This window comes from Suillus plorans (assembly GCF_016647745.1).
Source record: "Suillus plorans strain S12 chromosome Unknown HD556scaffold_2, whole genome shotgun sequence".
Lineage (NCBI taxonomy): Eukaryota > Fungi > Basidiomycota > Agaricomycetes > Boletales > Suillaceae > Suillus > Suillus plorans.
Genome location: NW_024537386.1, coordinates 257,199 through 284,478, shown reverse-complemented (window position 1 = coordinate 284,478; position 27,280 = coordinate 257,199). Strand labels below are relative to the sequence as shown.

General features: G+C 45.4%; 10 protein-coding genes across 10 annotated transcripts; 6 read left to right on the top strand and 4 right to left on the bottom strand.

Annotated features, from left to right (window-relative positions):
* Nucleotides 1-1,533: 1,533 nt before the first annotated feature.
* On the top strand, nt 1,534-3,779 carry HD556DRAFT_1436335 (uncharacterized protein; the record flags this gene model as incomplete). Its single annotated transcript, XM_041305554.1, has 8 exons — nt 1,534-1,770; nt 1,828-2,279; nt 2,327-2,562; nt 2,615-2,663; nt 2,733-2,886; nt 2,951-3,544; nt 3,602-3,711; nt 3,764-3,779. 8 exons carry the CDS (start codon nt 1,534-1,536, stop codon nt 3,777-3,779), a joined length of 1,848 nt encoding a protein of 615 aa, XP_041166833.1.
* A 3,530-nt stretch (nt 3,780-7,309) lies between these two features.
* HD556DRAFT_1436334 (uncharacterized protein) lies at nt 7,310-9,007 on the bottom strand (the record flags this gene model as incomplete). The annotated part of the gene is made up of 3 exons (XM_041305553.1): nt 7,310-7,476; nt 7,546-8,311; nt 8,450-9,007. The coding sequence occupies 3 exons, from the start codon at nt 9,005-9,007 to the stop codon at nt 7,310-7,312; spliced, it is 1,491 nt and encodes a 496-aa protein (XP_041166832.1).
* Nucleotides 9,008-10,017: 1,010 nt separating this feature from the next.
* On the top strand, nt 10,018-13,919 carry HD556DRAFT_1428515 (uncharacterized protein; the record flags this gene model as incomplete). The annotated part of the gene is made up of 11 exons (XM_041304718.1): nt 10,018-10,092; nt 10,359-10,535; nt 10,589-10,988; nt 11,040-11,337; nt 11,395-11,573; nt 11,664-11,755; nt 11,813-12,077; nt 12,181-12,500; nt 12,568-13,045; nt 13,200-13,471; nt 13,527-13,919. 11 exons carry the CDS (start codon nt 10,018-10,020, stop codon nt 13,917-13,919), a joined length of 2,949 nt encoding a protein of 982 aa, XP_041166831.1.
* A 608-nt stretch (nt 13,920-14,527) lies between these two features.
* Nucleotides 14,528-15,060, top strand: HD556DRAFT_1436332 (uncharacterized protein; the record flags this gene model as incomplete). Its single annotated transcript, XM_041305552.1, has 2 exons — nt 14,528-14,830; nt 14,884-15,060. 2 exons carry the CDS (start codon nt 14,528-14,530, stop codon nt 15,058-15,060), a joined length of 480 nt encoding a protein of 159 aa, XP_041166830.1.
* Nucleotides 15,061-15,106: 46 nt separating this feature from the next.
* Nucleotides 15,107-15,908, top strand: HD556DRAFT_1224323 (uncharacterized protein; the record flags this gene model as incomplete). Its single annotated transcript, XM_041296949.1, has 4 exons — nt 15,107-15,190; nt 15,249-15,377; nt 15,433-15,564; nt 15,621-15,908. Coding segments are annotated over 4 exons (633 nt in total), but the record flags the coding sequence as incomplete, so codon positions are not given.
* A 935-nt stretch (nt 15,909-16,843) lies between these two features.
* On the bottom strand, nt 16,844-18,216 carry HD556DRAFT_1436330 (uncharacterized protein; the record flags this gene model as incomplete). Its single annotated transcript, XM_041305551.1, has 3 exons — nt 16,844-17,086; nt 17,149-17,436; nt 17,491-18,216. The coding sequence occupies 3 exons, from the start codon at nt 18,214-18,216 to the stop codon at nt 16,844-16,846; spliced, it is 1,257 nt and encodes a 418-aa protein (XP_041166828.1).
* A 987-nt stretch (nt 18,217-19,203) lies between these two features.
* HD556DRAFT_1468435 (uncharacterized protein) lies at nt 19,204-21,462 on the top strand (the record flags this gene model as incomplete). Its single annotated transcript, XM_041308406.1, has 12 exons — nt 19,204-19,222; nt 19,270-19,308; nt 19,362-19,460; nt 19,518-19,580; nt 19,631-19,708; nt 19,762-19,907; nt 19,959-20,132; nt 20,194-20,619; nt 20,666-20,815; nt 20,867-21,061; nt 21,114-21,283; nt 21,337-21,462. 12 exons carry the CDS (start codon nt 19,204-19,206, stop codon nt 21,392-21,394), a joined length of 1,617 nt encoding a protein of 538 aa, XP_041166827.1. The 3' UTR covers nt 21,395-21,462.
* Nucleotides 21,463-22,761: 1,299 nt separating this feature from the next.
* Nucleotides 22,762-23,937, top strand: HD556DRAFT_1321459 (ORMDL family-domain-containing protein). The gene is made up of 5 exons (XM_041301349.1): nt 22,762-23,024; nt 23,077-23,189; nt 23,253-23,407; nt 23,460-23,559; nt 23,652-23,937. The coding sequence occupies exons 1-5, from the start codon at nt 22,850-22,852 to the stop codon at nt 23,781-23,783; spliced, it is 675 nt and encodes a 224-aa protein (XP_041166826.1). The 5' UTR covers nt 22,762-22,849; the 3' UTR covers nt 23,784-23,937.
* HD556DRAFT_1321453 (NAD(P)-binding protein) lies at nt 23,938-25,884 on the bottom strand. Its single transcript, XM_041301348.1, has 9 exons — nt 25,450-25,884; nt 25,371-25,400; nt 25,294-25,311; nt 25,171-25,235; nt 24,894-25,112; nt 24,755-24,839; nt 24,468-24,701; nt 24,333-24,391; nt 23,938-24,108 (listed from the first exon to the last, which is right to left on the bottom strand). Exons 1-9 carry the CDS (start codon nt 25,774-25,776, stop codon nt 24,039-24,041), a joined length of 1,107 nt encoding a protein of 368 aa, XP_041166825.1. The 5' UTR covers nt 25,777-25,884; the 3' UTR covers nt 23,938-24,038.
* An 80-nt stretch (nt 25,885-25,964) lies between these two features.
* On the bottom strand, nt 25,965-27,271 carry HD556DRAFT_1321450 (uncharacterized protein). The gene is made up of 5 exons (XM_041301347.1): nt 27,003-27,271; nt 26,822-26,946; nt 26,484-26,765; nt 26,358-26,428; nt 25,965-26,306 (listed from the first exon to the last, which is right to left on the bottom strand). Exons 1-5 carry the CDS (start codon nt 27,125-27,127, stop codon nt 26,196-26,198), a joined length of 714 nt encoding a protein of 237 aa, XP_041166824.1. The 5' UTR covers nt 27,128-27,271; the 3' UTR covers nt 25,965-26,195.
* Between the last annotated feature and the right edge of the window lie 9 nt (nt 27,272-27,280).

Here is a 27,280-nt window from a genome sequence, read left to right as displayed (position 1 = left end):
CTTGGGCCAATCAGCCGTACCAGCCTCACAGTGAGCACAAATACATCAAGAGAGTTTGGAAACCGTGCAGAATTAATGGGCGATGATCATGTGACTTTTCAGAGTCATCCGGCATGTTCCGGAAATAAACAAAGCATCAATAATGTGTCAAGTCACTGTTTGAGCTAATAGCATGTGACTGATTTGAATTTGCGCAAACTTTTCTAGTACTATACTAGTACTACAACGCATGCCAGTACCATAGTCTGATCTTTGGAACATCGCTTTCTCAACACCACTGTTATGTGGGCCATTGCTTGTTGCTGGCCCTGAGTGCAACTGATTGTTGTGTTGGCACATGTAAGTACACGCCAGGATTGCCACTTCTGCCATGTTCATGATTCGCCCATACCGGTGTAGAGACTCGTGCCTCGCATTGTGTGATATGGCACTTTCCACTAGGGAGTACACAGCACGACTTGCAGCATCACTCTGTGTGCTATCCACAGCTATTCCCTTACGAGGCGCAGCTTTCCCACGCAATGCGCAGCATGCGCGCACGACTTCCCGCGCTTTACGATGTATACGCGCGCGCGCTTTCCCGCGCTTGAGCGCCCTATAGCGCCAGCCATCCAGAAGCATCCATCCACTGTCCACCAAGCTCTCTAGTGCGTATATTCCCATTTCTCTTATTTACATATCGTTCCACCTCTATTTTTACCATGGACCCTTACTTACATATATCTTTACATACCTACTCGGTAGCGCTTCGGCTCCGCATGACAGCGCTTAGGCGCCATATAAGCGCCAGCAGTACATATTATTAGACACTTTACTTTCCAACAAGAACTTTACCTCCCACTTACCACCCACATACTACCTAGGAGAACATAGTAGAAATCTATTCTTTGACACCTCGCGCTCATATCTCTTGTCTAGTATCTAATCACCCCTTAAGCAAACTCACTCTTACTCTCTCTCATTACCGCTCACGCGCGCACGCTTCCCGCGCCTCGCGCGTACCTTCGCTTTCCCGCGCCTTGTGCGCACCTGCGCACTTTCTCGCGCTTCGCATCAGCCGACCAGTAGCGCCTTCGGCGCGCACTACTAGATCCTTGCTGCACTCGCTTCCCCTTTAGGGTCGAACGCACTTGTCGTCTCAAGTATAGCAGACTAGGCAACGCGCGACCTCACAACATTTACAGATACAGTCTGGAGCATCATTTGTTCCTCACAGTATTGTTGTTTCTACACCGGATGCCACTTCTGTTGTAACACTAATATTGACCATCTTTTTGCAGTACTTAGCCTTCAAAATTCATGGCTGTCAATATGTGATCTCAGATCTCTAACCTTAGGATTCAATCTAGTGAGAATTATAATTCCTTTTTGTGTGTGTATGACCATCTACCTCTCTTGCAAGGCTTGTACATTGCTAGACACCTCACTCTTATTTTTGTCCTGCATGAACAGTTCAATAGTCATCAGATCACTAAGGTACGAGTCAAATTCGTTGTATCTGTTGTTTTTAAAAAAAAATGAATACAATTTAGAATGGCTCCTCGCTCCAAGTTCACTACTGAGCAAGTTGAAATGATGGAGGAGTATCGAGAAAAATATCTTGAGTGCCAGACAGTAGGAGATTACACTCCGTTCTGGGCACCTTTTTTCGAAGACTATCATGCAAGATTGCCAGAGAGGGAGCACCTCTTTCCCGATGTCCCCCTCGACATAGATCTCACACTGGAACAAAGAGTCGTCAATGCAAGTATGGTGGATGCATGCAAAAAAGTATGTGTCATAGATAAACATAAGCATGGGTTTAAAAACTAACTATTTGAGCTTTAGCAATTAATCCATCGCTTCCATAATACGTATGGCAACTACACTGCCAAGCGCAAGCTGAAAGCGCAGACTACAAGTACTGTTGAGAAGATGTTAGCGAGTCAATTGAGCCTCAAAGGAATGTGCACATTACAGCCTGCTGAAGCTTACTCCAAGTTATACTACAAGACACGCATCAAACCTGTTGAGGATGCGAAGATGAAGGTACTCAAACAGGAGGCTGGCCTGAGTCCGATGACATCAGATGAGGAGGATGATGAGACTGGCGCTGATAGAGGCGATGTGAAGCAGGTGTCATTGAAGAAACTCAGGCTAACTCTTGTAAAGAAGCATACACGTGCTCTATTCGCAAACGAGACCCCAGAGATCAAGGCGGAGGTGGTCGATTTTGTCAAACAATGGAGCGAAAACTGCAAGAAGAGTTCAAGTGAGGATGATGATATTTCTTTCTCCGAGTAAGTCTTATCTATGCCTTGTGATTCAACGACTTACCATCTTCCAGGAATATCGAAAAATTACCGAATGTTTTAGCTGATATATTTGCCGGGCTGGCGAAACAAACAGGCTGGGCCTTTTCTGTGTTGATGGGTGGGCCTTCTCCAGGAATGGGCGGGAAAATTCAGGTTGAGAGTTTTCATGTGGAGCAAACAACGATGGGAAACACATTCAATCTTGCTTACCCCAATTTTAATGAACGCATTATGAAGCCATATGCGGATTTCGCAAAGCGGGCCTTTTGTGAGTACCGAGCTCACAATTTGTAATACATGACAATTGATGTTCTATGCAGCTGATGTGGTAATGAAGGGAACTATGGGATCACCGAGTTCAAGTCCTTCGTGATCTCACCCTGCTTCTCAATGTTTCGAAGACACCGCAATAACCACCTTAATGCTGATTGACTCCAGCACGCTTGATACATCACTCCTCCCGCTGAGTCAGATGATATCGTTCGATGACCAGCAGTGCGACTTTGCTACTCCTGGTCCAGAATCGTTATCTGAGATCCTTGCAAATTCATCATCCAGCTTGGAGTTATATGACTCTACCACTTTGGATCATGTCTGTGGCGGATTTATTTACTGTCCCATTGGGCCCAAATTGGCTGGATGTGCCTTCTAACCAGCCAGTCATACCTACCAGCAGCGTCTCCCTTCATCCATTCATGACACCAGCAGTATCTCTCGCATCTGAGACACCACCAGCACTTCCCATGTCTGTGGCGCCAGCAGTAGGTCTGGTGTCCAAGACACTACCTGTATCTCCTGCTTTTGTGGCACAAACAGAAGATCTCATGTCTGAGACACCAGCAGTACCTCCCGCTTCGGTTGTGCCAATGGAACATCTCGTGTTCAAGATGCCAGTGGTACCTCCCGCTTCCATGGGGCCAGGAGAACATATTGTGTCCGAGACACCTGCACTACCTTCCACTTTCATGGTGCCAGCAGAAGATCTGGCATCTGAGACATCTGCACTTCCTATTGTCAAGTTGGTCTGTCCTACATCTACGTCGCCTGCACTCCCTGTCATCAAGCCAGTCCATCCTGCATCTCCATCACCTGCAGTTCCTTTTGTCGAACCGTCTCTACCTCTCATGCACCTTGCCCCTGTACTTCCTATCGTCCAGCCACCACCTACACATGTGATGCAGCCTGTAGAACTTTCAGTGGGACCTCCAGCAGAACCTATTCCTTCAAAGGCAGTTGTGGAAGGCCCACAGGTACACCCTCGACAACACAGGTCCCTTGTGCTGGGACAACAAAAATAAGAGCACAAGGAGTCAACCCACAATGAGGTTGCCAACTCCATCGGCAGTGTGAACATCGGCAAAGAGAAATCAGCATCGAAGAAGCGGCCAAAGTCTCTGACTCATGGAGCACCCGCAAAGTGAGTGATATATCAGTCATGTATCAGTCAGGTACTAAATAACAACCATTAGAAAGCAACATGTTTGACTTGTTCCTACTACTCTCTGAGCTCATCTTGTGATATGTGTGCCTCACCTACTAGGTTTCATGTCCTACTTATTTAGCTAGTTTACATTCTTGATCTCATACACGAGCTTCTACAATGCCAAAAATTTTGTCCTGCTGGTGTTGTAATATTAAACTTGTCAGCATTGTAATGATATAATAAAAATGTTATATAAAATGTCTGGTTATTGAGATCAGTGGGCGGCTCATAGGGACTTCAATCAAATTTTCTGTGTATCACATGATGTTTGGACTCAGTGAAAGCAACTGTGGCAGGGTCGAGCATCATGTGATGTTTGGACTTGAAAAATGGCAACCACGGTGGGACTTGGTAAAAATACAGAAGGATAGTAAGGTACAAAAGGCACGGAAAAGGATAAGTAAGCACGAGGAAGCAGAAGTATGGTACAAAGACCTATGTGACAGGTACAAAAGGGTACTGAATGCATCCAAGGTCCCAACTAGTATAACCCCTGTCCTGTTTTTGTGGGTATTGAGAGTCATACATTAGTGATATATCACTACCTGTGTCCTGTAGCCTGGTAGGGGTAACCAGAGTGATAAATTAGTGATATATCACTACCTGGCACCTGGTCCTGTTTTTGGGGTAACAAGAGTGATACATGAGTGATATATCACCACCTGGTCCTATTCTCAGGGTAACAAGAGTGATACATCAGTAATACATCAGTGATATATTACCAGAGCTAGGGATCCACATGGATCCTCATCCTCATACATTACTTGATTGTAAGTGGTAATAACAATGATTCATGTATGGCAATTAACTGATGATTACAATCTATTTAATGTATGATTATGACAGTATAGACTCATATTAATATATTCAGTGTTGTCCTAACCACACACTAAGACTCATCTTATTCTAGTTCTCACCAACAGGCAGGAGAAAAGAGACAGGGAAGGGCATTGACATTACCCATTTATGATGGAGCCCAGAATCAGCATTTGTCACAACCCAATAACGAATAAACGCTGGGCAGAGACTAGGACTTAAACACAAAGAAGATGAGACAGCAGGTACGTCTTGGTATTGCTCACTAGGAGATACAAGAGGTTTGAACTAAAGAACTACTGACTACAAGACGCTACCTATATACACATATTCAAACTGAGATTCAAACTGAGTCTAAACTAACTACCAATCAAATAATAAGACAGTATTGTATGATTCTATATATAACTATGATGTCATGACACGTGCCGCAGCTACTGTAAGGTTCTGGAACATTCTGTCAGGTTCGTTTGGAATAAAGTTTAGTCCAGCATATTCCGATAGATCACATGACTCGGTTATCGACTCTTTGGGTAACTCTACAATAGACGCCGTTGTTGGGACATCTTCAACTATGAATACTTTCTTGGTAACAGGCGCTGTGACTGGGCATTTAAAGGACTTAGAATTTAGGAACGTGTAGTGGTTTGTATTTGGAACTCGTGACAGCATTCAGCCACAGTGCAATCCCTTGATCCAGTCACAATGTGAGTCTCATCCAGCAAGTGTGAGACTGAGTTAACTCTATCAGTGTGTCTGCTGATCACAATCAGAACAGCTGTCCAGACACCAGACAAAGAGAATTTGGAAGCAGAGTTGAGGGGCGAGAATGGCAGTGCTGATACATAGAGATGAGGTGTGCTGTACAAGATGATGCCGCTGAAGACTTGAATAAATCTCTGCACATCCATTGCAATTGACAAGACATTTCCGTATCTAGTGTGACCTTGCAATTGCGATTGCGCACGAGCTGTTAAGAATGTGCTCAAGGGTCGGATCCGAAGGGCTTGGCTTCAGCTCGTGCGCTGCGCCCCTTACCCGAGTACGTGCCCCTAACTTCCGAGGGTTGTCGAACGATGTCCGAAGGTTACCGGACGATGTCCGGAGGGCGTCGGGCGATGTCCGGAGTCCGATGTCCGATGCGCGGGAATTCCGGCGGACGTTCGGAAACAAGAGATAAGACTAATCCGGACGAAGTCCGAACTAGAAAGGAAACAGCGGAGGACTACCAGAGGTAGAGGCGGAGGTGACAAGTCTATAGGAGTCGATCCTAAGACGAGCGGAGGTCGACGAGAGAGAAACTCAAGTCGGACGGAGGAGAGAATGAGCAGAGTCTAAGATGATATTCGAACTGAGGATGTACATAGATTCTAAAGGGTTTATATACTACTGAGGACTTATCGGAGAACAGAGATGCGCAGTCCGAAGCTATACAAAGCTGTGGACGGAGCGTATAGAAAAGTCAAACGCTAGTCTATCGGAAAATAGTAAATGAACCCGGAGATTAGAACAGATGAAAATAAAGGCGGAAATGAAATGAGGTACGGAAAATGATATAGTCTAACTGGAGTAGGAACGTACAAAGGGATAAGGCACGGAAGTTAGACGCGGGTCGGATCCGGACATAGATAGACGTCGGCCGGATCCGGTCTTCCGGAAATGATGTGTGTGATAGGTCCGGGTCCGGAATGTGGGATATGACACGAGCATTATATCTGTTGCTCAATAACCATGTGCTCACCTTCAACCACTTGGCAATAAACAGAAGGCCAAGGACTGCACTGCTGAGCGCATTGATAAGGCAGAGTACTTCAAGCCAGAAGAACAGTCGCTCATAGTCGAAGAATGGTTTGATTTCTTTGGCGAGTTCTGCATCCAAGCCAGTGGTTCGTTGTATGTGTGTAGGCCAGGATGGACAGGCATAAGATAGATATGGGGGGATACACTTTTCAGCTCATTCTTGTAGACCGGGATCTTCGGAGTTAGGGAGATGAGATGATTTTAAATCGCAGATATTGAAGGGTAGTTCATGTCTGCGACTTCCTGTGGAATGTTCATCCATGGAAATCCTTTGAATGTGTTGAGTGCCCACAAATGTATTCTGAATGTTAAGAAGCGGGCGAGAATAAACCAGAGGTTCCTTGAGAACTCCGTGATTCGAGGAACAGCAGAGTTCTAACGTTTACCGGAAAGAATGTGAAGAAGGTCGGATCGTGTCTTGACCGCGCCGCTCTTGTCTAGTGCGTCGATCACAATCACGATAAGACTCTGCCTTTGAGAGCTTCTATAGCAATTGCTGTTTTGTCCTTGCCTGCAGGGCCAGATAGCCACAGTACACGTGGAACCTAGTCTCCAGTGCTGTTCACCCAATATGTGATCTGGGAGAGTACTTCCGTGCGCATTCCTTGCAGGCATCATCAGGAAAACCCTCCCATATAGACTTAGATAGATTAGACGTTCTTAGACAAATTTTCGCAAGCTGTGAAATTTTATAGTAGCTAGCTCTAAGACCAATAGTATAGTGCAAGCTAATGATAATCATTGGCAACTAGCACAGTGTTGCAAAACTGTATCGATCTAAGTATGTATTTACATAGAATGATGAACACTCGTCAAGAACGTTAGCAGAGGTCCATTCACAAGGAGCTACAGAGCCAAAATGCGGAATCAAATGGGCACTACAATGAATATTGCTGATTGGTATGATGCTGGCCATTCATTCTCCATTTTTAATGACATGTGAGACCTTGTGCAGGCCATGATCTCGATCAGGTACACGGAAGGTAGAGAACCATTCGACGTATGTGAGATGTTTCGGAGGCTGAAATGTGGACGGGAAAATTTTGGGGATGGCTTTGGGAGGTATTGAGAATATGATACGGACTTGCGCAATTCAATATCCTAAATAGTAAACGCTGAGTACCAGTCAACAGCACAATTCAGAGCACTCACCTTTGATGCCAAGTGACCTGCCAGTGCCATCATTAACGAACACGGTATCAAATTGTGGCGCAACACTGTCGGATGTAAATTTTCCTGAACATCCAGGACGTGCATGGACACTATCGACTGTGACCGGAGGATCCCCATCACCACGAACATTATCCAAGAGCCATTTCACCTTGTGAAAGACTGGTAGTCTTTGAAATGGGATGTGTATATCAGCTGCTCGATCTTCGAGCTGCCTGGCCGTAACAGTAGTGTTGACAGGAAGGGTAGCTTTCGCAACATAATGTGCGAGACATTCATTAAAGTGCATGGCACCATATTCGTTTGCGACCTTGTCCAATGTGACCGCCTTGATGGTAGGATGCTTTGTCATCGTTTGAGTACGATGAAATGTCATTTCTGGGGGACGGGGCTGATGATGCGGATGTGCGGTGTTTTCGACGAGTCTCCACTGAATGTATTTCTCGTGATGTGAGATTTTCTCCCTCCGTTCAAGCCAAGTCGTCATTTGACCAAACTCATTCTTGTGGTTCGTAGAGCGATAAGCATCTTTTGCAAGGTCGATGTGAAGGCATTCAGTGTATTCGGTATTGTAGTTGTCTGTAGTGCCATACATTCGAATCATGTGAGCATAGTGAGCTGTGAAGTGGAGTTTTGGCAAGTTGAAGGAATTCCGAATGCCAAGGTCAATAAAGATGTCCTTGTTGTCGTGGAAAAGGTTAAGTGCCTCGTCAAGTAAAACCAGCGTCTCAGAGCTGTGACATGGGTACTGAGCAAAATATAAAAAGTCTAGCAGACCACGAATGGCACGGAGGAGTCAAGCGGAAGACATATTATTAGGTAGACTGATGTCAATGATGATTCCGAGCAAGAAACGGCAAATTTGATTATGTTCTGTACTGCTTACACGCGAAAGAGTTGTGATGCCCTTCGTAAATAGTCGAATATGGTGATTTGGGGGGAGGCGTCGACATCGTGCATCAATCTCCGTACTGCCACATGCATCAGAAAGCCAAGCAAGGAGATGCTTGACAAGCCCTTGGTATAGTTGATGCAGAATATCAGGAGTTATGGATTCGAATATATTGACAAAAGGTAGTCCCTCCCAGAATGGGTGGACAATAGGCTTAATGCCAGCATCTGCGCATGCACGCACAAAGGCCAATCCACCTTGGTCAAGAGCGCAGAGGGCATCAAGTACTGCACCAAGGTCTCGTGGTTGCCAATTTGCGACACCAGTTGCTAGACCAAGCTCGTCGGAGGGAACATCGCACTTTGGACATTGAGTTGTCTTGACTCCGGTAGCTAAAACTTGCTCTGGGTAGTCTCCTGCAAAACATGCAAACAAAGGATGGCCTTGATGCATTATTCCATCGCCACTTCGCATATTAATGCCATTGATGCCGGCAGCTGTGAGTGGTGCAAGTACACGTCCCACACAAGCATGATATAAATTGGCAAGCATCCGTCGGCGAGCAGCTTTGTTGGTAACGTGTTCGAGGCAAGTACACGGTAAGAAGTTAGTTGAACCTGTGGTTAAACTGGTCCTTTTGGTGCTCAGTATATATATAAATTTTGTGCACCGTTCTGTTTTGAATAAAGACTGAGTACTGAGTTAGGACAAGATCCGTCGGTTAAGTATAAACAAGAACGAAATGCTAATGTTGAGTTGTCCGGCAGCCGCCAAGCATTGGGCCTCAGGCTCATTGCGAGTTTAACCTGAGGTTCAAACTGTTTGGTCTATTCGGCCATAAGTGATTTATCCTGGGAACAACGCCAAACAAGGGCCGCACCCCATAGGTACTATCTGCGGAGGGCATCCTTGAGTTATCCTTCGGCAGTCTCTCCATACACTCTCAGCACAATAATCGTTGGATCAACAGCCTCGTTTAGTCACCCCACTATGGCCGAAAGCAGCACATACTGGAAACAATATCGTTCTACAGTTCTGCCTTGTAAGTACTTTATACGTAGGGTGTCTTACAGATATCCTTTCACGGTTGTTCTGCTTATCCTCAGTGCAATAATCACTTCATCAACAGGCCCATTGCTCAACCTACTATGCCTGATGGAGAATTCTCCCACCTTGATGGTACAACGTGATCTAATAGATAAGCTCACAACTAATAGCTAGGATCTAATTTTTGCTAGTTTGGACACCTGCTGAGGCGAACAAATGGGTCTGCAACCTTTGTCAGGACAATAAGCCCCATGATCGGCGAGCAGTGCAGAAGCATGAGAGGACCTGGTCACATCAAGATGCAGTCAAATATCATTCGAGAAGGCAGCAGCATCGCGGGAATGGTTCAATGGTACCTGAAGCTCAATCTAACTCCATCGTTGAGCTACGTTGTCTTCTCGATGACATGGCTAGCACTCCCATTTTTGAGCCGGGTGACTCAGCAGACAACATTGGCGACTACTCAGTTACGAAAGCAACGATCGTGCAAGGTTTAAGAGACTTTTTAGATGAAGATGACCTCTCAGATGATCAGGGAGCTGAAATATCAGAAGATGAAGAAGTTTTTACGGGGCAGACATGGCACGATGGTATGTTACTCTGGCTACACGGGATGCGGCTCACTTTGACATTTTGAGCAGATGAAAAGCAGGCTGGTGATGCCGCTATTGGAACTGGCAGTGATAGAAAGCGTTCTCGAAATCAAATCGTGAATGAGGAATGGTTTCCGTGGCCCGATAAGATTGTAAAGTCGTCTATCAACCTGCCAACTGTTGTTGATCCAGTGGTGTTCTATCAGATGTGCACACTTGATATTCTCATACACCTTCCACGCTCTGTTTTTTCAGAATGACAGATTGATATTTTACTCTGGCTACTTTGGGTCAACAATGTAGTCGATGTACCTTCAGTGAAGTCTGTCAAACTCATCAAAGACACTATTCAACGATTATGCGGTATCCGTTCAATCCCTTATGAAGGTGCTCTTGGCCATAGGTACTATGTTAACTCGCTGCCTGACATTATTCAGCAGGTGTGTGTGTTGCTGAAATGTAATCAATATTTTATACTTAGTTGTGTTTGAAGGAAATGATGAATCCTCGTGTTCGGCCACTGTTACACTTCTACCCTGAAGATACCGGTGTGGAACTGAATGAAGCTCGACAAGCTAAATGTTGGCTTGAGGAACTTGACCCGGAGCTGCTTACGCCTGTCGTCAGACTGCACAACCAAGATTTCTTTGTTTTCGAGCCTGCATTACTATTGAGTGGCCAAGCCTGTATTCCATTTCAGTGGTTCATATGTGGCGGGAAGATGTGCACTAAAGCTTGGTCATTGCAGCCTGTCACTCGTGAACTGGATTGCGGTTGGGTTGTAGAAGATTTTCATTCATTTGAAGTATCAGAAGATGATCTTCTTGTATCATTCCGAAACTGGGATTCGAGCGAAGCCACATCCGGTCTACCTCGTGCATACTCGATATATGGTAAAGTCATTTTATCACTTTGACTATTACATCTCGCAAATATATGTTTAGGTGTAGAACATGAACTTAATGGCAAATTGCAGCCATGGACATTAACCAATCCTTCTGAAGGCAATCAATGGTGTGTTCGGGCATCAGGTGCTCGCGTATACGCAATGCCTCTCTGGTTATACTGCGACGACACATCTGGAAACTTATCGAAGAAGTGGAACAAACATAATTCATTTCTTTTTACAGCTGCAGGATTGCCACGAGCAGAAGTCCACCAAGAGTACAACGTCCATTTTCTTTGTACATTGAATCTTGCCCCTCCACTTGAAATGTTGGATGGTATTGTAGACCAACTTGAGTGAGTAAGATTTGTTGTGAGCAGGCAAGTGGAAATAACGATGCTGGTAAAATTTAGGGAATCATGGAAGCAAGGCATCTGGGCCTGGGACTGTGTCCATGAGGAGTATGTTCTTGTCATCCCGTCCATCTTGGCCTTGCTCGTGGACAACCCCATGCAAAGTGAGATGGCCTGTCATATCGGGTCAATGGGAAAATATTTTTGCCGTATCTGTAAAGTGAAGGGGCACGATGCAAGTGTGGAGAGCAATCCTGCACGAGCAGCTGCTGCATGACCTGAAGATACCGACCATAGTGTTGGTGAGGTTAGTGGAAGTGAATCCAAAGCCTATACTACCGATGCTCCTCCAAAATCTACACGGAAACGAGCAAAGGAGACCATGGAGGAGATGGCGACACGGGTTAAGCAGTTTGTAAAGGTAATAACAAATCTGAGCGGTCTTGCATATATTTTCATTTATGAAGTATGATATTAGATAGGAGAACCACGTCACAAGGATGAAACTATCGCTGAACTCAAGTCAATGTTCATTCATGCGTCAACAGTCAGGAATCAGACCCAGATCAAACAAAGGAAGACTTCTACGGGCATCAAGGACACCTTTCTGGACTCATTCTTGAATCGCCTAGCTGAATCATACTGCAAAATCCGGGGTGGCAATAAGGCAAAACAGGAAGCGCTTGATAGAGTTAAAGAGACACTGCCCGAAAATGTCATAAGTCCTGTGTGGCGAATCAAAGGTCTCTCAACCATTTTCACAGTGTAATATTATTAGGATTGACTTCAACAACATCTCAGGTATCGATCCTCACACCAACACACCTGTGTAAATCCTCCACACAGTCCTTCTTGGATTTGTCAAATACCTTTGGCGCGATGTTGTCTCTGTGAGAATCGGAAAAGACAAATTGAAGCGGGAACTTTTAGAAACTCGCCTATCATCTGTTGACGTCTCAGGTCTTGGACTCAGCCATCTCGCTGGTCACACCCTCGTTCAATATGCAGGGTCTCTTGTTGGTCGTGATTTTCGTGCTATCGCACAAGTTGCACCATTTGTGCTTCATGACTTGGTACCCACAGAATGCTATGATACTTGGGTTGCGTTATCAAACCTAATACCACTCATCTGGCAGCCTGAAATCGAAAACTCCATGGAACATTTAGTATGTAGCATACTTTTCAGTCTGATTTGCTGATATTCATATTAGTATCTGATCATTATCATCTCAGCGCAATCTTACAACATCGATCAATAACTTTCTTGCGTGCACCGCCAGGTCGACTCCCCGATGGTTCAATAAGCCTAAATTTCATGTTCTATTACATGTCGTTGACCACATTCGACGATTTGGACCAGCTGCTTTGTTTGCGACAGAGGCATTTGAGTCCTTCAATGCTGTCATTCGTGCAAAAAGTATTCATTCAAACCACCGCACTCCTTCTCGGGATATCGCACATTCTTTCGCCCATGGAAGTCGGATTTGTCATATTCTCTCGGGGGCACGAATACTCATGCATGATAATGATACAAATGACATTCACTCTGATTCTCCCGAACTTATCCAAGCCTCTAATCCCTCATCAGACAAGCCGCCAGATGCCATAAACGTCAAAGTTGTTGGAAAGGGTCCATTGTCACTTGTTCAACAGCCAAATATTATTACTGACTACCTCGGACTCGACACGCATGCTGACACTAAAAAATATGGTAAAGTTCAATTTTACACGAATACAATACTAAGGGTCAGTATCTTTAGGTCAATGCCTTCGTAACAACCTGCCACTCCAACCTTACTTGACTACCGAGACGGGGAAATACTTTCCGAATGCACTTCGATCGCTTCCAAACGGCACTCTCAAAGGACATAATTTCCGTACTTGCAAGTCCATGGTGCTTTTCAATGGGGATGTTTGTAAGATAGGAGATTGGGTTCTCATAGCGGATGGCACAGCAGAGCAGTCTCCAATTGTAGCATGTATTCGAGAAATTATTCAGCGCCAAGGCTTGGATGCAGATAACCTTCTGCGTCCAGATGCAATTCTTCTGGAACGCGGAAGTGTTGGCGAACCGGCAGCATCCTACTCTATGCCCGCAGTCAGGGCACATGGTGGTTTTTTGCTCTATCCTGTCGAGGTTGGTGGTTCATCTGTACGAGTCATCAGTCACTGAATTTCTGTTTCTATGAAAGCAAATTTTATGTGCAGCCAATCTGCAGCATCAATGCCGAGTACACAAATGCACGAGCTTGGCTTCCGATGTTGAATTTGTTTATGAAGAACAGGCGAAGACATCAAAAGCTAAGGCTGTGATACATCACATCGGGGACCCTGATGACCTTGTTCTCAACACCGCACGGATGCAAGACGCAAAGCACATGCAGGGCCTTCGGGTACCTATTCAGCCGCAAGATATGAACCTCGCAATCCTCGAGGGTGCTGCGAGGGAGATTTGGACACGCAATGACACCACTGGTGGAGCTTCCACGACATCTATTATAGCGGCAGCACATGGACCACGTGCTCAAGGCCGACAAGTTAATAGATCACTACAGCAACACCAGTCTGTATTACAAGTTCAGTAACCAGGAGCGGGTTTTCACTTCTACATATCATCTGCTGCACCTACAAGTACCCAGGTGCATAATATTCTTTATCATATCTCCTTCTACATAATATCATCTGCTGTACGCGCCCCTCTTAGTTGATTACCAATACTTGTTGCTAATATGCAGTGTCACCATTCGGTTGCAGGGCTCACTATGACCATTCAACATGATCCTTATTACAACAATGAAACTGAAATTATACCTCAAGGCCATCCTTGCTGCAGTACCGACTACCGCCAAACATTCTTATTACAACAACAAAACTGAAATTATACCTTCAGGCCATCCTTGCTGCAGCGCCGACTACCACCAAACATTCTTATTACAACAACAAAACTGAAATTATACCTTGAGGCCATCCTTGCTGCAGCACCGACTACCACCAAACATGATCCTTATTACAACAATTAAACCAAAAATATGCCTTGAGGCCATCATTAATACCGCATGGAACCCACTAATGTAAGGTGAGTTTTTATATAAATGTGTCGATGAGCATCTGATTTTATTAGTAGAGCACTTTCCAGCGACTCGCCTTCGAGTCAGTCATTCATTTTCACTGTCACTCATCCCAGTCTACAAATATGTCCTTCGACTTCTCTACTCCACCTACCGGTTCTCAGCCACGGGCGTTATCATCCTTCCATTTATCTGGTCCGCTCAATGATTCCCAGCCAGGAAGTCCTTCGAATTCGAGCTTGCTGATGAGCCCTTCTGCCTACCTACGCACTCCTGGATCCCCACCTTCAAGTTCACACCAACCACAAATTGACCCAAATCTATTCGCAAACGAGTTATCCGCCCTCTTTGTGGACGCACTCGCCAACCAATTTGGCCTTGGCGATGCAGAACAGGACTTACGGAAAAACCTACATGGTTTTGCTAAGGTACGTCAACGGTTTGATTTTTCATCCACACGCTGACATTTTTTGCATTGCAGCTCGGTCATGGACTGAGCAAATCTGACCTTGCAACTAGAACTTATCTCCTTGGCAGTATATTCTGCATTCTCAAGGAACAGCGCATAATTACTGCCTCTCACCAATCAACACAACAACTTCTCGCAGATTTACAAATCCGTCTCGAAACCACATTTTCACTTAGTCCTGAGCAATGAGTAAGTAATCTTCTTGCGCCATCATCTATCAAATATCTGAAGCATAAAGACAAACATACACATTGTGGCAGGTGATCTTATCTTTGATCCTAACAGGATCACGTTCATGACACTTCATTTTGATGTTGCGGTAAGTCCTGCCAGTGAGTTATTAGATAGCGCTGTATGCTTATTTTCGAATCCCACAGAATCATTTACATAAAGATCGTGAGGCCTTTAAACTCACAAACATCTATGGAAACCCAGCTAGGGAACGTTTCCTGACCATCTATACTAAGCATCAGTGTTCTAGTGTCCGTAATTCATTTCACGAGTTGGTGCGCACAAGTGGTTGATATTTGTTTCGGTTCTCAACTGATTGCCTTGTTGCAGCTACGTGACAGTGTCATTGGCGATGACACAAGCACACTATCAGACTTTATTTATGACTGTTCGAATCGTTTCCGTCGTGCAGGCGGGAACTCAGACCTTGGACATCCAGTCCGCACCCGTTTGGCTATCTTAGTACGGTCTTTCTCCACTGTATGACTGCCAAATTTTCTCACCATTTCAAATTCCAGCATCGTTTTGCATATGAAAACCCTCATTTGCTTGACTGGGCAGAGGAAGAAGATGAGAGTCTCTCAACACCAAGTGCAGAAGATGCTAAAGACTCTCCTATCGGAGAACCACTGAAGAAGAAGCGCAAGCGCGGCCAAGGCGGGCGCACCACCAAAGGCGAGGACTTCTGGTCCAAAGTTGAAATGTGGTTTGAGGCGCGACAGAAGCAGTGGGGAGATTCTTGGGGGACACCAGGCTGGACTGCGTATGTTTGCCTGACTGTCTGGCTGCACATCAAGCTGACCTAGCCTTAGATATATCAGCCATACCATCGAACTCGACACCCATCGCTACCAGAGGCCGGTCGTCCAAAATCCATTCATGATTGACATCATTGTTCCAGAGGCTTACGGGGCACACAGTGGGTCTTCTACCATTGGTGCTGCTGCCTTGAAGCAGAATGGCTTGGGAAGTATGGAGGACATTTTGAGGCTCATTTGAGCGAGCCAGCGGTTGTACATGGGCCCGACACCTTCATTAGAATTTCGACTTGGACATTCAATACCCTATAGCTAGTTTCTTTAATATTAGTCCTGTGTGACTGCAAAGCTATTAGCCTGACAGAAATGCCCTAAGTTGACAACTTGACGTCAGACGAGGAATAATATTCAGGCTCTTAAGATGACTTAACCAGTACTGCGCAAACCTAGGCATGAAGATCAATGCCAGATGGCGACCAGTACTGCGCAAATCTAGGCATGAAGATCAACGCCAGATGGCGACCAGTACTGTGCGAATCTGGGCATGAAGATCAACACTAGATGGTGACCAGTATTGTGCAAACCTGGGCACGAAGATAAATGACATTCAATAATCAGTATTAAGCTGATCTGAGCATGAGGACCAACTCTACTTAGTTCTGTTAAGCTAATCTTTATGAGCGAAGGCTCCTCTGTGATTTGCATTAATTCTATAACCAGTAAATTTCATAGTACATAGCATGTTGGCCCTCATGTTCTGGAACAACCGGTAATCAGGTTGCAATCACCCTCATTCCCTGGATAAAAATAACATTGCAACCGGCAGCTAAAGTTGAGGATGTCCTCAGGTTCAAACTACATTGCCCATGGGACAAACACTGCGATAAACCAAACTTGAGTGTCACAACAAATGTCGCACTTCAGATTCAATAGTACTGAGGTGCACAGGTCCTTTTCACACTGCAGTTGAGTCTGAAATTATCCTATTTACAACTATTGTAGGTTAACCCCAGGTGCATCCAACTGTCTTGCTGTGTAGTCGGAAGGTATGCGAGGAGGACATGTGCCTGGTGTGACGGTTTCCAACGAATATCCTTTGGGATGTTTCCAATAGTCATGTAGACGGGGTACGCTGTCTTGTTGCGAAACATCATAACTTGAGTCTTGTCTGATGAAATGATGATGGGAATTATTGTAGCACCAGGGTGCTCACGATCTAAGTGTTTCTAGGAAGAATACAATATTAATATTAGTACGTTGGAGCTCACAAAAGGTAGAAAACACCGACCTGACTATTCCACCACCATTTTCCAGTATGCATCTCATGATATAAACGAATCATCTCATCTTCGTCGGCATAATGGTGTTCAGGCACAAAGACCAGAAAGTCAGCAAAACTTGGATCACTGAAAAGAGCCTTGATGCATTCAATGATATCGCGATAGTAGACATCAAACACTTCATTAGCAACGACAATCTGATCGTGTTTGAATTTTGGATGGCCTGGAAGTTCATTGTCGATAATCTTGTTCAGTTCCCATGTATTCATGAAGGAAAGACCAATCTTTTTGCTAAGCTGGAAGTGCTACAATTAGATTGATCCTAGTGTTCAAGTGAAGCACGGACTTACACCTTCAATAGAAACAAGTTCTGAGAACGCAGTTGAGCTTGAACCTCGTAATTTTGCCCATTGAGCCATCTCCCAATCAAGCTTCGAGGTGAATGGGGCATAGATATTATCTGCACTCGAGCCATTAAGCTGTGCATGGTAGGTTATATTGCTTGGCTGCTTGATGGCTGAGTCAATGGGCTGTCCAGCTCGTTGATCAGGGTAACGGACAACTATAGGTACTTGTTCATGTTCAAGAAGTCGCCGCTGCGCCATATGAAAAGCATCTTGGCCTTGATCTGCGGTAGGTGGGTGTAAGGCATCATTGTGCACAGATGCTGGCACTACAGGAGGTTCCCATCTGTCATGATTGTTAGTGTCATGATGCTCCATAGAATGACTTGGGGGTGCCAGTGCTGCAGGAGGCTCCCATTCATCATGATCGTTGATGTCATTATCTGAGTCATCTTCATCCATAGGCGCTTGACCAACATCCCCCTCGTCATCTGACCCTGGCCATGCAAGCTCATCCTCGGCGTACATTCCAAAAAAATCACCTTCAAAATGTAGCGGATGATTTGGATCAGGTGCATCTATATCTACATCATTTGCTGGGTCTGGAGCGAATCGCCGTGAGGAAAGGTAGAGGGTACGACAGGCAGGATTGGTGGTTTTTGCGAGATGCTGACTATAACCGGTGATTGACGCAAGCTTTTTATCGCAGGAAGGACATGTTATTTCAGGCATGTTCTGCGTAGATTCAATAAAAAAAATGAACACTGAACGCCTGAAAATCACTTACAACTTGTCAGTCAACAGTAAGGACAAATAAAGTGTGCGAGTCTGACAGTCAGAGCAAAAAAGTGGTGTCAGCAGCATGTAAGAGGCTGTGAGGCTCTGCCAAAGTAAGAAATATTGGGTAAAGTGATGACGGTATTCCGCATGCTCGGAGATTGGTAAATCCAAGTCTTGCAGTGATGGAACTGGATATCAGACTCATTAAGCACATCAGATAAATGACTTTTGCAAAGCACAGTAGCTGAACACAACAAACATAGAGGGTAGTAATGGAGAGGAGAATGCGTCTTGATAGTTCGTAAATGGGGGAATGCCAAAAGTTCCCAGCCGATGGGGCTGTTACTAGGGAAGAACACTAGTTGAAGATGCTAAACATAGAGGGTGGTAATGGAGAGGAAAATGCTTCTTGATAGTCCGTAAACGGAGGAAATGGCTTTCGCCAAGTGCAGTAGTGGAACATAGAGGGTGGTAATGGAGAGGAAAATGCTTCTTGATAGTCCGTAAACGAAGGAAATGGCTTTTGCCAAGCGCAGTAGTGGAACATAGAGGGCGGTAATGGAGAGGAAAATGCTTCTTGATAGTCCGTAAATGGAGGAAATGACTTGCATCCAATTAGCATGCCACCAATAAGAAAGTTCCCGATTGACAGGACCGTTACCAAGAAGAGAATGGTGTGCGCACTAGGACTACTTTGTAAAGCTGTGTTTTAAGTTTCTGAACATAAACTCACCAAATAGCAAACTAAGCCGGACAAGGAAAGGGTCAACCCTGGCTCAGCGCTCAGTATAATAAGCGGACTGTTTCAAATTAAATGCCTGACCCCAACTTAAATAAAAACACTCACTCACCTTTTTGAAGCGGTCTTTCTCCAGCAGAAAGGCACTCTCACATTTGTTTTTCAGACTTTTTACTCCTTCTGACCTTAATTTCCCTTCAATGGACTTGCATCCACGGCGTAAGAAATTTTTCATGACAACAAAGTTAAAACTCACTTGGTTCAAGTACGACGCAAGGCAAAAGATCAGGCTCTAGACAATCCAGGTAAGCACATTGTCACCACACAAATTCATACTCACAATGAAACTGTGTGGCAGTTTGGGGACCACTCCACCGAAACAAACGGGCACGCAACCATGAACACTCACCCACTGACGATATTGCACCTATTCCAAAACGGGTCAAGTCAGTCAAAAGTAAGTCGTGATTAGCAGTAACTCACCTGTAGTGATGACCCGCCATGATGGATGCAGGTGGTGGAATGAAAGCAAGGACGCCAGAACCTCCCCTCAGAACTGTAAAAAGCAAAAGCTGCAGTAAGTATCAGTGCCCACACAAAAGCCAAACTTGCTCACAGAAAGATTAGAGCGGCCACCACCTCTCGCATCAGACTCTGAGGACAACGTGGAGGTTAGCCAACCTCAGTGGTTCAAAAAGAAGAGGGGTCAGCATTGTGTGTTGTCACGTGACACTCTTACTAATGGTTGAAAGTTATAGCTCATGTCAGTGTTGAACCGTCAGATATTGATTCAGACACTGCTAGCAAGCAGGGTGTCTCTGATAGAGCTTCCAGCTCTGAAATTGAAATGTCGGACTCAGGATCAGAGCCAGTTGAGAGCATCGCAAAAGCTCTGTTTGAAGAGGTGAGTCGCACTGCATTCAATAAGCTTAAGTAATCTGCATGAACTTTCAAGGTTCCCGCAATTGTCAATACGCAGGCAGACCGCCAGAAAAAGCCTGCAAAGAGTAAGTCTGGCAGACCTCGGAAGACCAGAAATACTCCGTCCGAGTCACCAACACCTCCACCACCTGTATGGGGCTCACAATACAGGCCTTGGAGTGCGAAAGAAAAGAAACATACCGCCAAAGTAAGAATATATCTTGTTCATTTGTATTCCAAGTCTACTGAAACCAAAATTCGCTCAATAGATCCCCATGTGGGACTCTCCAATGATGAGGTCATCCTTTGGACCGCAGCCTCTCAAACACAGTAGCAAGAGCAATACACCCTCCTCCGCAGTACAAGTCAAGGAAGACGAGGAAGACCTTTCCATCCTCGATATCAAACCTGAGCCCGATGTGCCCCCACATGCTGATGTGATGGCTGATCTTGTCTACACAAAGACTGGGTCAGTGCGACTTATGGACCAGAACATGGAGCTTCGCAAGGTGATCCATCATGGTATCCTCGAGGTCAAGGCATACATTGCCTTCAAGCACGGGTACCCTGAAATTGTGGCCAAGAACTCATATGCACGGGAAATCTTACTTCAGGCTGCGAAGCACCACAAGACAGCACCAATTGAGAAATGGATGCATGTTGATGATGAGTATTTGTCGGCACTCGCCAATCTAGTAAGTAATCTGTCTTACTTTGATTTAATATTGACACCTGCTATAGATTGATGCTCGTGCAAGCCTCTTCCGCACTGAAATCAAGGACGTCGCCTATAAATATGCCCCAGGCTACTTTCGACTTGGCCGTAACTGCAATGCTATCATTGACTGTCTCCTTGCGGGTCATTCCTACATTTTTCCACAGACATTTGATGTTAGTTTTTTCGCACAAGAATTTGACATCCCACTGACACCTCGCATCAAGGCTGAGGGTCTTCCTTCTCCAAAACGACAGAAGCCATATCAAGGGCAGCCCATAGTCGACACTCTATACGAGACATTCTTCAAAAACACAAAGTCAGTTGGTTTGCAGTTTGCTCAGCACTTTCTTGACATTGCGGAGAACAAAACTGGTCGACCAGAGATCCCTATCCCCATGTTGGCCATGGTCAGCACAGCTGTAAGTTTGTGTTCACACTCATCTGTTCATTGACTCACTTCTTTGTTGTTAGATCCACACTGTTCTCGTTGCAAAGAAGAACAAGGCAGGTGAAGATTTCAAGTTCACTGGTAACCAATTCTGTGATATCTATACATACCATGTGGCGTTGTTGGAGAGAATCCGAAGGACGGCTCCTGTCAAGTTTCACAAAATGATGGCCGATATTTATGAGGAGGTCCAGTAAGTCCACATCCAATTTGGTATACACGTTGCTGACTTACTGTTGCTTACAGGCATTTCCGTTGTGACACAATTGGAGTCTATGACAAAGATACCAATCTAGCATTCTAGGACCTTGAGGGAATGGATGACGAGTAGAATACCTCACTGACACTGTGCCATATTTTGCAGGACATAGGATTTAATCTTCGATACCCCACTGCTTGCTATATCTCACCACTCGCTATGTTTTCTCGTGCTTGTTTTGCTCATATGAGTCGTACATTACTGCATCAGCCTGATACCCGATTTTAATGATATTAATTTTTTCATGTACTCGAAGTGTGAAAGTCTTCCTATTAGTGTTTCCTAGGGCACGTAAAGGCTTTCCTAGGTGTCTACTAGGACACGTCAAATTGTTTTAAATGACAGCAAGGTATGGCTAATTGTTCTAAATAGCAGCAAGGTATGGCTAATTAAAAATCAGCAATAAAGTCTGGCTAGGATGTCTAGCCCATCTAATATGTCTAATATGTATTAGTTGCACGAAAAAAGATCTAATCCGAACAGCTTTATCTAAGTTTACATGGGAGGGTTTTCCTGATGATGGTTTCCTGGTATCAGTCCTGCGTTCGCTGCATAAGTTATATCACTGAGGTCCAGTAGTTCACCCGAAAAGAAATGTATAGCTGTTGCGTCAGAAACGAGTACAATGCTTACATGGTGGGTGAGTGTGTAGAACGTGCAACAGCTTGAAGACTCATGGAAGCTCTTGGTCTCTGAAATATCTCTGATGAAGTGAGCGCATTCAAGCCTCGAATATAATATTACAATTACACCAGGCCAGGCTGTGAAAAGCTGAGCCGACTAGAGAGCACTCGACTTTCTTGCATCCGCAGCAGCAAAGTCGGAGATCACATCTTGACAATACGAGGAGAACTGAAAAAGGCGATGGGGCTGTATCGAACGACGTCAACATGTAGAGGCGCGATTGCAGGCGCTAGTCATGCTGAGTAGAATCTTGGGCTGGAGTGAAGAAATTCCGCAAAGCTTACAGAGGGAATCCAGATACATGAGGGAGAACGTCCTTCATATTAACTTTCCTGGGCCCAGTTATTTATCAATTGTCATTCTCCCGGAAGGATGTATCAGAACGGGGGAAGCGGTGTGACGTAGAGGGAGGTAAGGGACTTGATTTCATTAATTGAACACATGCTAGTGGCAGGTATATCATGCTGTTCCTCTGGAGTCTCCGAATTCATGAGGCCCTTTCTGTATCGAGACAAACTTGAATTTTTAGTGCTAAGAGTCCAGAATACTTAAGCGCCAGATTGTAATGCTTACCTCCTAATAATCCATTATTTATACAGTAAAGCTTTTGAACGGTCCTTTGTGTGCACAAGGATTGTAGAAGTACTTGTAGAGCTACGCAGAACTGTCGAATTGGCCCCCGCCGACGACCTGGAGGTGCTACGCTTTGTATGTTACTATTTGGTCAGCGCTCATGAATTTAATATTCGGTCAAGACTGCGGCCATCCTCCTTCGTTCCCAACCAACGCATCAGCGTTTCGCCATCGTCGCAATCAATGTCGCGCCCTTCACCAAAGTTACTACATCTTACGGTATCTGTTCCGGCTGATATCAAAGGTCGTCGGCGAAGCGGGAGCATCGTCAAGGTCGAAGAAGTCGGTGGGCGTACAGAGGAACTTTTGGACCGTAGCGCATACCTCAATATCAATGCTAACTGGGTGAATGCAAAGGGTGCATAACACTACTCAAGTAATGTGATTATTCCACTAAACCACCTGCTCAGGTGCATGGCTCATACACGTCGTTTTGGTCTTCATGGGAAAGATCATTATCGATACTATACCTGGTATGACGCAACAAATCAGCTGGACACTCGTTAACCTTATATACCTCAATGTACGCTCCATTCATCCTTCGGTTTGTTCTGCGTTATATTTGACATGCCACGCATCTCCGCAGCTCTCGTATCTCATGTTCCACTGGGTTACCGGCATTCCCTTCGACAACGAGCTCCACGGCGGCGCATATGACGATCTCACTCTCTGGGAGCAAATTGATGACGGCGCGCAATATACACCATCTAAAAAGTGGTTATTTACTGCACCTATATTACTGTACGTCTTGTGCTTGTGATACACCGTATTTCACTCACGACATGCGTGCCAGTTTCCTGGCTTCGACACACTACACGAATTACAATCCTTGGCTATTCGCTATCAATCTCACCGCTCTCATCGTACTTGCCATCATCCCAAAACTCCCTCAGGTACGTCGTCCACGTCACAACCACCTGACTTCCCACTCAATTCCCCTTGCGTCCAAATTAATGAATATCCAAACATGACCACTTTACTTCAGCTTCACAGACAACGCGTTCGTTTCCTTACAGGCGATGCCTCAGGCGTCTCAACGCCTGTCACGCCCTCCTTCCCGAGGATGGACCAGAATCCACTACATGCCACAAACCCAGCCGATGCTCACTTCGGGTAGTATCGTGCACCCCTTCGCATTGTTCAGTATCTTTACGTAAGGAGGTTTTCTTTAGCCATCAGGGGAGGAACGCAATCTGCACAACATATACATAAATTCCCATGCTGCAGTGATAATCTCAACTAATGGTGTATATATCCGGGCAATGGCAATTGTAATGCATTGTGCTAGATTCTACGTGACTTCCTGCTTCTGAGTTAGATCTTATCCTCTAATTATTTCCTTTCCACCTGCGGCACCGACACGATTCCTCTTTTATTGAGCGGGTATGATGTCTTCGCTCCCACTCGGTGCCGACACATCGTTGTAGTGTGAAAGACGCAGCCTAAACATAATAAGCACAGAGCTCGCAGCAAAGTAAAACATACACATAAGTCGTTACGATGTGAAATTGAACACAGAAAACCCCTTGCGAGAGGATTAAGAATAAGAAGACACGGGCACAGAATGAATGTGTGACAGTGCACCAGTGGTGGCTGAACGTTGACACCAGTGCGGGAAACCATGGTGTGACAAAGGAAATAAAACACAATACAAGATCGGACGCACAAATTCCGAAGGAGCATCAAAATAGTCACTTTGCCGACTGCTGGGATGTATATAGATGCCTGCATACAACATATTAGTGGCCGTTCGGACATAGACAGCTTATGAGGAACAATCTGAGAATCTGCTGAAACGCACCTTATCTCTTACATCCTTTTCGAAATTCTTGTCTGCTGCGACGTTGACACATATACATCCTTCTTTTAACCATTCTGTCTTGACCTTGTATGAGGCGCTGGGCACAGCACTGATAACGACGTCTGAGATCGCAAGACATTCTTTGAGTGAGAGCGTGCACAGGTGCGAAGTATGGTGTGGGAGGTATTGTCGAGCAGAAGTCGGGTTTGAGAAACGAGGCCGCTTTGTATATTCCTTCGAAGCAAATAAGCGAAGTAGAAAGAAAAGAAAGGTAGGTGGTGAGCTACCTGGATAGAATCAATATCGGCGGAAAACACTCTCGCGCCGTCATTCGCAAGGAGTGCGGCGAGAGGGCGTCCTACAACTTCTGATCTGTGCGATATTCTAGGCGACATTCCTTAGAAACTGACTGCACCGGAGCCTTACCGATTGATTACGGTCACAGTCTTTCCGTAAGCGCGATCGCCATATGTAAGGATGTTGTTATACACTCCAATATACTCAAGGCATTTGACAACGCCAAGGGGAGTGCAAGGGATGATGGATTTGACTGTTCCGGGTGGAGGGATATCGTCTATTATTGGCTGGGTGACTTTTGAAGACGGAATAGTAGATGCAAGCGAGGCAGGTGTGATGAAACGGATGCTGATGATTATTTTGAGTTAATAATAACCTGATAGTGTCAGGGGAGATGTGGACGTACTTGTGGTACAGATTATAGTGAAATTTCGAATGAAGACCTTCCACATCCTTCAGTGGTGAGACAATCTAGGACAGTACACTTAGATATTCGCACAGGTACATCATGAGGATATAACCACAGTACCTGCTGCAGATAATGATCCTACGAAATTATTTAATCAATTTAAAGTGACTTGCTAATTCGTGCTCCCCGGTGCGCACCTGCTGGCCTCCAAATATTGGATAATACACCTTTGTAATAATCAACAAGTGTTCCAATGAGACCTCGCGTTGAACTCACCATAATACCATCAACGTTATCATCCTCATTAGCCTCAATTATTACCTCCTCCACACCGTCCCCATCTGACCTCGCTTCCTCTCCTTCATTCTGCTTCACCGCACTCCCCACCTCCTTGAGAATAAACCTCACTCCAAGCCCCTCACATTGCTTCCTCGTGAAGTCAGCATAGAACCTACTCGGAGACGCGTTAGTTGCCAAGATTCCGATAAGCGTCGGTGTACGATGCCGCAAGGCTGCAAGTCCATCCTTAACTTCAGCGCGGAAAGCCTCCGCGATAGGGTCGACTTTGAGGAGAACACCTTTTCCAGCAGCATCTGGGGCCATTCTAACGATGTGGAGGGTAGATGTGGTCGATTTTGTTCCGCCGTTAAAACGAGCTGTCTAAAATTTACCTGCTTTGCGACGACTTTGCGATCATCTCGTCGATCATTGATAACCACGTGGTCGAAATGATTATTTTGGAAAGTCGCAGCCCTTATGTAAACAGACCTCAAAGCTCAAGGTCATCGCTGGCCCATCGCTGGCTCAATATCATTGAAGGTCAATGGGCCCGATTCTTGAAATTCCCCTCCACAGAATAGTGTCAGTAGTAGGGTACAACCGAATGGACTCAAGACTGATAATATTCTGGTAAAAATTACAATATATACCTGTGGAAGAATTCAAAGTTCGTGAGCATCTCCACATCTACTCCATCCAGAAACCACGCAGAGCATATGCATATGTCGTCCTATGTCCTCCTGTCATTTACCGTGAACGCCGTTCACTGCAACATCCTCGGCACCGTCCGCAAGTGCTAAGACCGAGTCCTCAGGTCCTTCTTCTTCTTCTTCATCCGCCATCTTCGCCGCCCGCTGTGTAGTTTCTGCTGAGTATAATCCAAATACTTGACAACAACTACTCACCTTCATCGCCTCTGCTTCATTGGAATAGTGGCGTCCTCTAGCTCGTACGAAAGCTGCATGCTTAGCAGCAGCTGTACCAGCAAATAAATCTATCTCTCGCATTGAGAAATTATGAAAGCGACGCACATTCCTCATCCATCTCCTCATCTGTCTCGACTTCTTCGCCTGGGCTGCCTTGCACAGCTCTTATCTCCGCTTTAGCCTCATTCGGGAGATTGAAGCTCGTGCTCCTGCTAGATCCAGTACTAGCTGACCTTCCAGATGAAGCGCGCCCCGCGCTGCTAAGAGAGGTTCTGCGAGAAGACCGCCTTGATGTATCTGCGCCTGTCGGTGATACCGATCGTGGAGAGGACGACAAATATTCCATTGGAGAGGGCACGCGCCCGCCTAGGTCAAGCGATGGGATATCTGTTATATACAGTTTTAGATTACAAGTAATGAATGATGGATAAAAGGGACCATACCGCCCTCCACTTGGTCTGTCTCAGCGTTATACCGTACGTATGGCGTCTTGGGTTCCGTAATCTTCATAAGACTGTCTTTCTGGATCTCAGTCAACGCGAGATTCTCTTCGTCCCATTGCAAGCTACTACACACTCAAGGAGATTAACAAGGACACTGATTAGTATCTGCGCGGAGGCTTACTGCGATTGTGACCCTGGTTGTTGTGGAACTGCGTTCTTGAGGATCCCCTTTGGTTTGGGATTAGAGGCTGATCGTGGCAAGCGAGTTGGTTGAGCTGGGTCCTTGATAATCTCAACGGAAGTCATGATAGTGACTCTTTGTCGTCGCTGTCAGTACTAGTAGTCAAGATACGGATGTAGGTGATCGTGGATGTGCCGGAGCCAGCTGGAAGTCATGTTGAACTTCCCCCATCTTTGAGGAGCATACCATATCGGGCATGTAATACCTTTCCTGGCCAA